General features: G+C 40.6%; 1 protein-coding gene across 1 annotated transcript in view; it reads right to left on the bottom strand.

Moving 5' to 3' along the window:
• Positions 1-869: 869 nt before the first annotated feature.
• The window catches only part of CDKL4 (cyclin dependent kinase like 4), a 1,070,656-nt gene continuing 1,057,961 nt past the window's right edge, over positions 870-13,564 (bottom strand). The window contains exon 10 of the mRNA XM_044057625.1: positions 870-1,325. Within this exon, the coding sequence (XP_043913560.1) occupies positions 1,221-1,325 (105 nt within the window). The 3' untranslated portion in view covers positions 870-1,220. The remainder of the gene's footprint in view (positions 1,326-13,564) is intronic.

The raw sequence follows: 13,564 nt of genomic DNA, 5'->3' as shown, positions 1-13,564 counted from the left end.
TGAGCCAGCTCAGTGAATAGAATTGTATCTTTAAAGAGATGGCTGTGAGAACTGAATCAAACATCAACTAGATACTCTCTTTTTCCATGAAGTTTGACAAACACAGGTTCAAAGAGTTAATTAAGTAATTACTTTATTGATTGTGTTTTTTATTGTGCTTGAGCTGGCCATAAAGTATCCCATTGAAGGTTGTTGTGACTGAGGAACCATTATGGAATAAAGCTATCTGAACTTCTGTTTGTTGTCCTTCATTTCTTATTCTGTGGTCATCTGGCATACTCTCTTTTCCCACTCTTTAAATGTGCCCAATCTGGTTAGGTGTCCTTCAGAGAGACCCATGTGCTTTGCCACTAACTCGGAAAAATGTAGGCATGTGTAATGATGCAAATGTACACTGTGCCTCCAAGCACTACAAAGAGCTGGACCGCATGACAAGCTGGATGATGTGCAACAGTCCAACAATGTCTGTGACTCTGCTCAAGGATAAGCACCTTCTTTACCCAGAAAGAAAACATTTTGAGCTTGGAAAAAAATTCTCCTTTGAGGATAAGAACTCTCCAGGTTACCAGGTACTATAAAACAGCTAACTATTTATGGTGATGTAAAGGTATCAGGAATCTGAAGGTACAACCACACAACAAAGAGAGCAAAGGAGGACAAATTATAAATTAGAAACAAAAAACATATTGGATTACTGGGCAATAAGCTCTTCAGTGGAGGTCAAAGTTTGTTACTGAATTGGCTGAATTTAATAAACGAAAAAGTTGAAGTCCCTGCAGGAGCAACGTTCAATACAGAATTACTGCATAAATACTGTAAGGTGACATTCCTGCAGCAACAATGTAATGACTGGAAACCATAGCAAAAAATGTTACAAATAACTATTTATTAAGCATAATGTAAATGAATAATATTTATATATGGATGTACTGACAATGTAAACAAACACTGTGGTTTACATAATGTTGCTGCTTTAAAAATGCAAATGTAATGCATTACAGAATTTAAGTCAGTCATACATAGAAACATCTTTTATGTAAGAACATCTCTGTAAACTATAAGGAAAGTGTAGTATATTCAATACTGTATCACATAATGTTGTATGAAACAAGTTATTTTGGGACTCCGGATATTGTTGGTGAATGCCCTGAAGACCCAGTCCAAGCAACATGCAGAGATAATATGTTTATGGGCAGAAAGAAAAGCAGCAGTGACATTTCTTAGATGTTTGGTAGATGATCAAATCTTTCCAGGCGGGCTTGCTTTTTCCCATCAGGAACTGGAGATATAGCATTAGTGGATGTTATCTGCGGTAAAAGCTGATTCTAATAATACAAAAGTAAATAGTCAGTAGTTAGCAGAATAACATACATCAACATGCTTATGATATACTACCATTAAAAGCAGTGAGAAGAAAAACATTAGAAGGCCATCTTCAGAAGTATGTTGAGATGCCCACATTTTTTTACCATAAATCAGATGCAGCTCCTTTTATTTAGCCATTAGAAAAATTAAATGAGCAGTTCTTTCTTTCTGAGGTCTAGGTTTATTTTTCTTATATCATGTATCTTCATATCCTACTTAAAAAAAAAAGCCTCATCTCCAGTGTGCCATGATTTACAGCACTTGATCTGAATTCATGAAACTGTACTAGCAATACGTCACATTTCTAACCTGCTGTTTCTATAATCCTAAGACACTGATATGAAGAGGAATTTGTTTCCAAAATTTCTTTTCACAATGCCTTTGCATGACTGAAGAAACATCAGCTAAAATTTGTACACATTAGTGTTTCTAGCCCACAGCATAAGCATAAGTTTTTTTCTTTATAATCCTAGCACCTCTGCTGCTATTGAAACATATGAAGCGAAGATACAAAAATACAAGCAGTTGCCTAAACAGTCACTCCCTGCTAAGTACATGCAGACCATGTTTTTTTTTTTTTTTTTTTTAGTCATGAAGTATTTCTTAATGACAAGGACACTCTCCTTCTGTAAGCTACCTGAATAGTATAGAGCTACATATACCCCATCACTGGAAGGTCTATTTTACAACACAAAAGATTTATATATTTTTTTTGCTTTGTTTTCATTCTAATCTATTTACTGAATAATGATACCCTCTCTCTTGGAGAGTTTTGTATTGGGTAGCATAACTTGGATAAACAGCTTGCAAACAGAAATATATTGTCAAAACCAATGCATGCGTACCTGGATAACTACATTAAAACCCACTTTAATATCTATTTTCTGAAGTATTTCATAATAAAATGAGTACAATCTGCCAAAAAGATGGGTTCTTTCATTCTGGCATCTGACTTGACTTCATCAGTGATCAATACCTGGATTTCTGCATATGGTTCAACAATCCACTCCTCAGTATCAAACAGGTAACTTTCACATATCGTCTATGATGCCCCGCCTTCTTTCTTACATCAGAGCTATGAAATGACTGTCCACATATACAATGACATATAGTGACTCTAACATGGGATTCTTTGCCACTGTCCCGAAAACACTGTGGCTACACCTTATGTTAACCATTTGGACAGTATGAGATAGTACCACAGCTGCTAAACCTTTGTTTGAAGATTTTCTTACCCAATGAAGAGTGGACTGAAAAAATGGATGTTTAGTAAGAAAAGACAAGTGAAAGCTCATTTACTGGTGACACCTTACTGAAGATCATGCATATTCAGGTGAAAGCCACATTATTCAAAGATAGATATTTATGTTTGCACTTCAAGAACTTAAACCAGTGCACTATTCTAGCTAATAACATGAAAGTATATTACAGAATTGCCCTATCTCATCAATGGACCAACTCCAGTTTCTGTGAAGTCTCTACATATTCCACCTCACCTCCTCCAAAAAAAAGAAGTAAAAGAATGCAATGCTAAAACCACTTTGATCAGTCGACCTGCAGTAGTAGTATTCCCCCAAATCTTTGGACTGCAGAAAATTCCCTGGTAGCTACTCAGACCCACTTGCTGTTTTTTTTTTTTTTAATTTTACACAGCATCTTTGTAGCAATTATGCCTGTAATTCTGTCTTGAGTATTCATTAATTGCATTTAAAATCTGTGCTGCTTGACTTGTTTAATAATTGCACAAGTTGATTTCACTTAAAAAAAGAAGTTATGTCTTACCATAACCTTCCATCTGTGTTGTTGATCTTCGTTCATTCATTACTGATGAATTATCGGTTCCGTCCTTGGAACCGAGCCAGCCAAATATCAAGCTCGCGTCAGCCAAAAACTCTTGAGCCAAGGTCCTACCCAGAATGCTCTGCTCCCTGTTACCTCAGATTGAGTTTGCAAGTTGATAAACAAAAGTAGAGGCTACCTCTGGTCATAACAGACCTACAATAAAGGAGTACATGAGACCAACCAGGAACCTCAGGAGGGGAACGGAGGGTGGGGAGTAATGAATGAACGAAGATCAACAACCCAGATGGAACGTTATGGTAAGACATAACTTCTTTATCTGATGTTGTTAATCTTCGTTCATTCCTTACTAATGGGACAGAATCCCCAGCTACCTGTATCCCTTGGTGGCCCTCATAGAAGGACATTCCTGAGCACCATGGAGCCAAAAGAAGCTCTACCTCTGGAGGGCAAATCAAATTTGTAATGAAGAATAAAGGTATGAGGTTTGGCCTGAGTCACAGCTGAGCAAATATCATTGAGGGAAGCCTTAGCATGGAAAGCTGCTGAAACTGCCATAGACCTTGTAGAATGTGCTTTCACTCTGTGAGGCAAGGTGACATTGTTTTTGTTGTAGATAAAGGTAATGCAATTTCTCAACCATGAAGCCAATGTAACTTTTGAGACAGGATGACCTCGTCTTGGTCCAGAAAAAGTCAGGAATAGTTGGTCTGATTTACGGGTAAGATTTTGTTCTGTCCAGATAGAATCGTATTTGCCTATGAACATCCAAGGAGTGCAGGCAATGCTCTCCCTTGTTAGAGTGGTTTGGAAAGAATACTGGAAGGTCAATAGATTGGTTGCTAGACCGCTCTGACACCACTTTTGGTAAAAAGGAAGAATTAGTTCTCAGTGATACTCTATCCTTATGGAAGATAGGATAGGGAGGTTTGATGCATAAGGCTTGAAGTTGTGACAAGCCTCTGGCCGATGTGATTGCAATCAGAAACAAAGTTTCCAAGAGAGATATTTTACATCACAAGAAGATGCAGGCTCAAAGGGGGGAGCTGTTAGAGCTTGCAGAACCAATGCCAGATCCCAAGGTTGTACCGGTTCTCTAAAGGGAGGTTTTAAGTGGTTAAGCCCCTTCAAGAAAGTTTTACAGAGTCTATGTGACATAAGCGAAGAATCCTGATAACCAATGTGGAAATTTGAAATGGCAGCTAAATGCACACAAACAGTAGAGGCAGACACCCCAGAGTGGAAAAGATGTGATAAGTAATCCAAAACCACCGAAAATGGGGCTGACAAGGGGTCTAATTGTTTATTCGCTGCCCATACAGAAAACTTTTCCATTTATTGAGATAGATTTGTCTGATGAACAATTTATGAGATGCAATAAGAATACTGCGTACAGGGGACGAGAGGTCTTCCTGCCTGGCAATCATTGGAAATGGAGAAACCAAGCTGTCAGTTTCAGGGTTGATAGATTGGGGTGAGTCAGACCCTGCAAATGGGAGATCAACGTTGGGGATGGATTGAGGATCTACGGTTGATCTAGCAGGTGAGGCCAGAGGAAGGCACTAAGAACTTCATGCTCCGACTTGGACTCAAATTCATACCCAGACACCGGGTATGTTATTGATAAAGAAGTTATAGTTTTATATTTTTGTTGTTTTCCCTTATCTGCCCATTTTTCTATGCATAATTTCTGTACAAAAAATTATGTCATGAGACATATTAGAATATATGGTAAACAACAAGCTGATTCATAGAACAGATGCTTTTCATGTAAAGCATTCTACCTGCAGTATATACTTAATATTATGTTTTTAAAGGCAGAACAGGTTTCCTGTTGTGATCAGAACAGAAATATACTAGCCTGGGTACTTCTATAGCTGGTGCCATGTCTGGATGGTGTCAGAGGATTTGTGCTATGAGATATTATCGAGCTTCATTCTGTAGTTAAAGTTTTGGTCCCATACCCTTCATTTGCCTACTGTATGAGTGACTCTGTATTGAAATACTAGCATTCATAACACTGAGTGCCGACATACCAAAAAAAAAAAAAAGACTGAAAATGCAGGAGAGGACTGAACATCACTCTCTTCTCCTTTAAATTTGTTTCCTCTGCTGTTCTGGGCAAATATACACCAACTCTGAGAATGCCACACCTCAGAAAAAAAGGGAAATCTTCTAAGAAATGGCCATCTCAGGTTTGGTATACCCAAGTTAATTTTTTCAGATATACAGTCTCCGTATTTCAGGACTAACTCATGTGGGTCCCAACATTTCAAATGGTTACCCACTAAATCAGTTACTGCTCCTTGACTGAGGCTGAAAACGGTCCATGTGGATCAGTGCTCGAACCTGGTTAAAAAGTACAAAAAATAAAAAATGAAGTGCTTGGTTAGAATAAATATGTGCTGTTCTGTTTTGATACTTCAGCTGTGATTATGTCATGGGGGGAGCTGATTGCAACTGTAAGAAAATCAGAGGGGTCATAAATAACTATAAAACACAAACATTTTTGTTTCACTTGATGTCCTTAAGGAGTCATTTGCATATATCCCACGGGCCTCTATTACAGGAGGTTTAAGGTATCACACAGTGAAAACTACCTTAGCTAGGTTTTTCTTGTAGTTTTTATGTATATAAATGAGTGTGTGTGTGTGTGTGTGTGTGTGTGTGTGTGTGTGTGTGTGTGTGTGTGTGTGTGTAAAACTGTATCTGTTGGAAAGCAACTCAAGACAGCAGAACTCCTTATTTCTCCCCTCACCCTCTCTCTTGTCTGACCTACACATACATGATGTGGGAGTATGGCCAGAGGACACCTCTAATGGATGTTGCATTTACAACCCATACAAGCAGAGCAGAGTATCCACTGCCACCTATGACTACCCAGTGAGCCCCTAGTTATGCTGTTTGTAAATTCCAATCTTCACCCACACAACACTGCAGACCTCTGTATTCTACCTACCCCAGCTGCATATATGCAAAAGTCTGCCCATACCACTGCTGTTGATAAGCAATGCAGTACCCCAATGTCCATTGCATATCTGTGGCCTCGACTTTCTTCTTATCACCATACAACCCTGTGCTGTTGTCTATAGTCAAGCTAAATGATTGTTTTGATATTGGTAGCCTACTGTTCTTAAATGTGAGGGAGGGTAGAGGAATGGTGAGGATGCAGGGAGTAGAGTTGGTAAAGGTAGATGAGTTTAAGTACTTGGGATCAACAGTTCAGAGTAATGGTGAGTGTGGAAGAGAGGTGAAGAAGAGAGTACAGGCAGGGTGGAATGGGTGGAGAAGAGTGTCAGGAGTGATTTGTGACAGATGGGTACCAGTAAGAGTGAAAGGTAAGGTCTACAAGAGGGTAGTGAGACCAGCTATGTTATATGGGTTGGAGACGGTGGCATTGATGAAAAGGCAGGAGTCAGAGCTGGACGTGGCAGAGTTAAAGATGTTAAGATTTGCACTGGGTGTGACTAGAATGGACAGGATTAGGAATCAGTATATTAGAGAGTCAGCTCAGGTTGGACAAAGCAAGAGAGGCGAGATTGCGTTGGTTTGGACATGTGCTGTGGAGGGATGCTGGGTATATTGGGAAAAGGATGCTAAGGATGGAGCTGCCAGGTAAGAGGAAAAGAGGAAGGCCTAAGATAAGGTTTATGGATGTGGTGAGAGAGGACATGCAGGCGGTTGTTGTGAAAGAGCATGATGCAGAGGACAGGAAGAAATGGAAACAGATGATCCATTGTGGCGACCCCTAACGGGAACAGCCAAAAGAAGATGATGATGGTGATGATGACTGTTCTTAGACACCACTAGCCTATGGTCTCCTCTTTTCGTAGGTGTACTCATGTTCTCCAGAAAGAAAAGAAAGTAGAGGTTAGACAATGCCAGACAAGCTGAGAATATCCTGCTACAGGTATTCAGGATCCATAAATAACACCTGTTGGGATGAGGGGGTGCTAATCAGACTGTATGGGACTGTTTGTGCGAGACAGTGGTTCATGGCACTAATGCTGGAGGTGGGAAGAATCACACAACAAAGCTACATCATAAATATGTCAATGACAGGATATGGCAGGCCTCAAACAAGGCATGCAGTATAGTAGTTGACAGGCTGACAATGGGAGGGGGCCATGATGATGAGGCATTCTTAGCATTCCGGCATGGAGAGGATGAGGGCAGAGGTACTACAGCTGAAGGAGTGGACACAGGGTCTGGGAGTAGCCAACCACCCCACTCATTCTTCAATGGGAGAAGAACAAGGTTAGTATCCATACCAAACTTACTGCACAGCAACAATATACACACTGTAGAGAGAAGAGAAATACTACCACATATATTCCCCTTATGTACATCATGTGTTCATATACATAAGAATACCAGCACAGATATGCATATGTTTTATACATGCGTGTTTCCATCCACCATTTGCATGCTCATCACAGGGTCTCATATATTTCAGAACTAGAAGGATTGTTAACTTGATTATATCTTGGATTGTGAATTCACAAGCCAGGCCATTGCTGTGGCAAGGCAGCACAATAAGGTTAGCACCTATGTAGGGTTGGACAATGAAGCCAACATGAATCACACTCCCAGGTTACATAGGCATTACCTATCTCCCTCCTGGGTGGTCCTTTTCCCATTGACCAGGGTGAAAGTGCATCCTTACCTACACCTGACCTAGGGGCCAAGGGTGCACATCATCCTTGTTAAAGGGGTATCCTCCATGCATGAAAGCGCCACCATTCTTCGCCTGTGGATACAGCATCAGATGAGCACATCTGACGTGGGTATATCCACCATGCAATGGCCTAGCAAGGACTCTTGGCACTATCTAATTCACAGCTGGCCCCTTATAAGCAGACGGCACTTGGGATCAACAGATGTGCAAGGCTATAATCTGGGCACAGTCTGCAGTTACATACGTCAACATGGAGATAACTGGTGTACTAAGCAGCTTCTGTGAGGATGTCACCCAGTACTATTAATGCCTCCAGAAAGCAATGGAATCCAGGGATGACACAACAAAAGGTCTCACATGGCTTATGGTAGCATGCTTAGCCACCATGACTACTTCCACACACAGGACAGCAACTGCTACCATCACTGCCATGTCTAAAAGTTTCTTCCATAGATAGTGTGTGTGTGTGCAACAGGTGGCTGAATAAGGATGCCCTCACAAGGAGCACAATCTGCACCTGTGAAAGCACAGATATCACACTCTGCCACCCCATGGTGTGGGTGTCCACAACATTTTTCCAGGAGCAGGACACCTCAGCAGTAGACGCAATATAGATTCTGTTCCATCAGTACCACCACATCATTATCACAGGATTCCTCTAGCCCCACCATATCTGGCTATTGCAGTAGCTTTGTTTCTAGATGTCAGAGCTGTTTTCAGTATTAATTTTAGTCTTCTAAAATACTCCTAAGTTTTATTTGTTCATGTTTTGTTGATCCTTCACCAATTCCAAAATATTTATATACTCCTTGCTCAAGTTCTTTTATATCACATTCCTGTCCCAAACTGATATTTTCCTGGGGCTACAGCTTTCTTGCTTTAAAAGGTTGCTTTTGCAGATTTATCAAGACCAAATGACATTATTATATCATCTGAGAAAGTTTTGACCACTTGCAGTTTGTTCATCTATTGAACTATACACGTAGTAACATACCGAAGCAGAAACACGGTTAAGTTACGGCAGCACCTAAGTAAATAGATACGCTGATTCGTGTAAAATCAGAACACCATTTATTGGGATGAGCATTTTCCCAATAAAAATGCTTCCTCAGATCACATTCACAAATAAAACAACCAGGTAATATACACTAGCTCATTCAGAACAGTATCACAATAGCAACCAATAAAAATACAAGCATTTCCAGTCTCTAAGCAACTAATTAACTAACAGATTTACAAACCTACCCACCCCCACCCCCCGAGAAAACTGTACAGAATACAGCAACATATCATCTTAACCAACAGACATTACACATTTTACATATTTTATAACACACAAAACAAATAAAATAAAAAAAAATCTTGTGAAAGTTTCATTACTACAAAACATTAAATCCCTTCTAAAATGCATATAAGAAAACAACAAACGTACATTTAAGTAAAAAAAACTTGCTTCCTAAGCCTATGTGCTTTAAGAACTGGTTTAATACAGATGTAGTCATTTAGACTCAAGCCTTAATGTGCTCTTAACTTGAAAATCCAGTATAGTTCTACTTGTTCTGTTTTATTAACCAGGTCCCCCCTTCCTTATATTTTCATAAATAACTTCAAGGACCATGAACCTAAATTCCTGGCCATCACCTTTATCATTCATATGCTTGGCAGTGGCACCTTATAAGATGTCTGAAATACAGACAGTACAGGGTACAGGATACAGTTAGACAGGTTAGGGATACCCAGGGGAAACTATATTTTTCTCCCCACCCCTACCACAAAAGGACACACTGGGCTTGGCACAGTATAGTATTGTACAGCACCTCCAGGCACAGGGAATTGGGTCTAGTTCCCCCTGGTTTATTGATTCATCCACACTACTTGACATTGCCAGAATTAAGAATAACTGCACCTTGGGGGAGTTGGTCCTGAAAAGCTTGTAGTGCAAGGAGGACCTTCCCATCTCCAGAATGTTTATATGCATGCAGCTTTCTTGTTGAGTCCATGTTCCTTGAATCATTTCTCCTAAGTAATATACCCATCCTAGGGCAGATGCATCTGTGGTGAATCCCCTGAAGGTTGAAGAGGAGAAAAGGGACATCCTTTCTCCAAGTTGTGAAAATTGAACCACAAATAGAGATGCCTTTGGCATACCTTCTACAACTGGATCCATGGGATCTGTTGACTGAGAACATTGTAACAACACAGTCAACTGTAAGACTCTCATATGAAAACTCATGAAAGGTACTAGCTGAATAGATGCTGCCACGAGAAACAAAGAATTCAAGACTAAAGCTGCTGATGGAGTGGGATGCTGCAACAGGAGCGCTGCCAACATCTAAAGGGACCATATTCTATATGGAGGAAGGCAAGCTAACTTCCGAAATGTGGAAGCCTGTAAATACTTGTGCTTGCAAAGGCTCTGGAAGGGACATTACAATGTCTACAAACATTTCCAAGCACAGAAAAAGATGGAGTAAGTAATGTATTATGCAAGTTAGAGTCTCTCTTGTTGTGGTGACTAACAGCAAGTTGTCCAGATATGGGAACAGTCAGATTCTGTGCAGCTTCAGATGAGTTGCCACTGGTGACATACATTTGGTGTACACTCTGGCTACTGTGGTAAGACCAAATGTAAGAGCTCAGAAATGGTAATGTCTTGCTCCAGCAATGAAGTGTAGAAGCTCTCTAGATGCCTTGGCCTTCTTTATTTGCAGATAAGTGTCCTGGGGACCCCAATATCGCATCCAATCTTCCTCCTGAAGGCATGAGAGGAATGACTGTGCCATAACTATCTGCAACTTGTTTTTCTTTACATTTTTGTTTATACTGTTTCGATCACATAAGAGCCTGAAATTCTTTTTTTTTTTTTTTGGAACTAAATTAAATCCAGAATAAACACGAGACCCTTAATGGTCTAGTGGAAATTCATGAATAGCTCTATTTACAAAGAGGCTGGTGATTGTCATTTTGGCTGCCTCCTTCTGATAGGATGGGATGTCTGGAAATGGAAAGGAAGTTGGCTAGGCAGTAGTCGTAAACAGGTTTGTATAACATCTAGAAATTGTTTCCCTGACCAACCTGGCAATCATGATGGTCAGTCACACTGTTAGTGGGAGGGATATCTGACCCCTGACTGCCTCCAAAGTTGGACAGTATGGGAAGTCATTGGGAAGCTATGGCTGGCTCCCAAAGGGAGGGCTATGGAATCTCTAGTTTTGTGGTCCATTTCTGCCTTTAGTGGGGGCATCCATTTGGAAAAACCCACAACCAATGAATTTCTGTTTGAATGTTGCTCAGAGGGTGCTTTTTGTTTTTTATGAAACTGTAAGATCCTAGCACTCTGGTTCCTAGCAAAGGAAAGCACAGTAGTGCAACAGTTACAGTTGTCACCTCACAGTAAGAGGTTCTCCATCTGATTCTTGACTGGAGTGCCTTCTGTGTGGAGTCTGCATATATTCCCTGTATTCAGGTGGGTTTACCCTGGGTGCTCCGGTTTCCTCCCACAGTCCAAAGACATGCATCTGGATCATTTCTCCCCAGGCGTCCACTGACAATGGGCTCTGTCCCAGTCAGATTTTCTCGGTAAATAAATGTTAATAAATAAATAAATAATAAAAGGTCTACTGAATACTGGAGAACGCTATCCCAAAAATTGTGAGTATTACCTCTCCTGCTCAGTAATGTGTCTTTCACATTTGATCCAAAAGTAGAGGATCCATCAGTCAGGGAATTAGTGAATTTTATCCTGACATTTTCTACAAATCAGCACAGTCTAAGCCAGATATCCCTCTACAAGTATTGCCTGCCCCAGCTGTCCTCACTGCTGCATCATGTATCACTTTCATGAACAGTGACATAATGCTTGACATCATTGATAAATTTGGCTTCCTAGGGATAGGCTCAATCATGTCAGGCTCTCACCAAACCCTGACCATAACTAGCTTGATCATGAGATTACAAGAAGTGACCACTCAAGTAGTAGGAGGGGTGGATTGAATATATTCCTGCAGGATTTCTTTTTCAGCGTAGGTGGGCCCAGACAAACAAGAGCTCATCTATCTTATCAACTCAAGGATTTCCCAAAATATGACATCTTCTGGAGAGGACTGTATAGAAGCCTCACCTTACACAAAATCTATGTTTGGGGTGGGAGACTGTTTATGATTCTAAGTACCTTCTCTTTCTCAGGAGACTTGGAGTGGTCTTGTCTGAATGCTCAGAAGAGGACTCTCCTCAGACAGTCTGAATCTGTGTCGGAATTCAGTGTTATGTCCTGCTGGGACAATTATGACAGACCCAAGACTCCTAATTGAGAGATGTCACAAAGTGGAGTCAAAGTAGAGAATGCCACACCTGAGTCCACCAGCTTGATTGGTTGACTTAAAATCAAGTCCAAAACCTCATCTGCTACAATTCAGACTGTCAGCCTTGAGGCTACAGGGATCCCCACCAATGCTGATACCGAAGACGAGAACGCCATGATGATGGCTTTGAACCTTGACATATAGGCCAAGCTCAATGTTGCCGAGGATGGCTCTAGCATCAAAGGATCAAGTGCTGATGATGCTAACATCACAAATGGCATGGAAGGGGCCAGAACCGTTGTTAGTGCATATCCATCAACGTCGAGGAGTTCATGCCTAGTGCACCTTAACACCAAAAAGGTTGGTGTCAAGTCTACCTGGGTCAAGGCAGGAGTCAGCACTGATGTGGTGGATGGACATTGGTGCCAACATGGAAGGCACAGAGAAAACATTTAGCTCCAAAGCTCCCAGTGCCAAAACACAGCCCAGAGAAGAGCATATGAAGTACAGGGGAAGGGTCCTTCCCCAGCTACTAGGACCAGAAGGGGAAAAGAGGACATCTAGCTCAATTTGGGTCTTCAGCAAGACCTTCATCACATAGTTTCAGTCTGGATGCAATTATGAGCTCCACATTAAATTACTAGATCTTACAGACACACAGGAGGAAGGCTTCACCTCTACATATCTAGAAAGCTCCCATTCCGAGTAGAATAGTAGAAGATCCAAAGTCTTCTCCTTGGCACAGGCTCAGGAATAATGAAGACATATAATGGCTGTTTGCCTTCATGGAAGAGAGCTATCTTAGCAGGAGAAGAGTCAGGTTTGATTTTCTTGGGGGGAAATGGGCCCTTATTTGACTCTATACATAGTATGCATCCCCCAGTCTTCTCTTTTCCTTCCCTTTTTCCTCTTCCCTTCCCCTCGCACGACAAAAAGACCTTCTGATATCAGTTGTATCAATGCTTATGGCAGGAACAATTTCTAAAATTCTTGCAAAACTTGCAAGATGCATCTAAATTATTTAAATGAATGCACATGATGCAAAAGTCATATGTGCCTTGGAGCGGAATTTTGGCATTTTTTTTTTAAACTCTGAGGCCTTGTCCATAATGTCTCAAGCACTAATAGCAAACTAATCCTCGAAACAAATAAAACACTGCTAAAGTTAACTGTAGTCAACTTGCTAAAACAAAAGAAAGGAAGTTAACAACTAATCTAACTAGCTAAACAAATAACAGGTTAAACAAGTAGACAAAGCAAAAGGCAGCCTACAGCTAATGGTTCAAATATGGGAGTGTGAGGCCATATAAACCAAAACACCCAAAAATTATTTCCATAGCAAAGGTATAAGCTACACTGTCGGATTAATAAATAGATAAGGTAAGAAAGATGATCAAAAATTAAGATAATGGATTTTAAA

The sequence above is a fragment of the Protopterus annectens genome, chromosome 1.part2, assembly GCF_019279795.1.
Source record: "Protopterus annectens isolate FY-2018-M chromosome 1.part2, PAN1.0, whole genome shotgun sequence".
Taxonomy (NCBI): domain Eukaryota; kingdom Metazoa; phylum Chordata; order Ceratodontiformes; family Protopteridae; genus Protopterus; species Protopterus annectens.
Note: the sequence above shows the minus strand (reverse complement) of the source record. Positions and strands in the feature narration are given on the sequence as shown.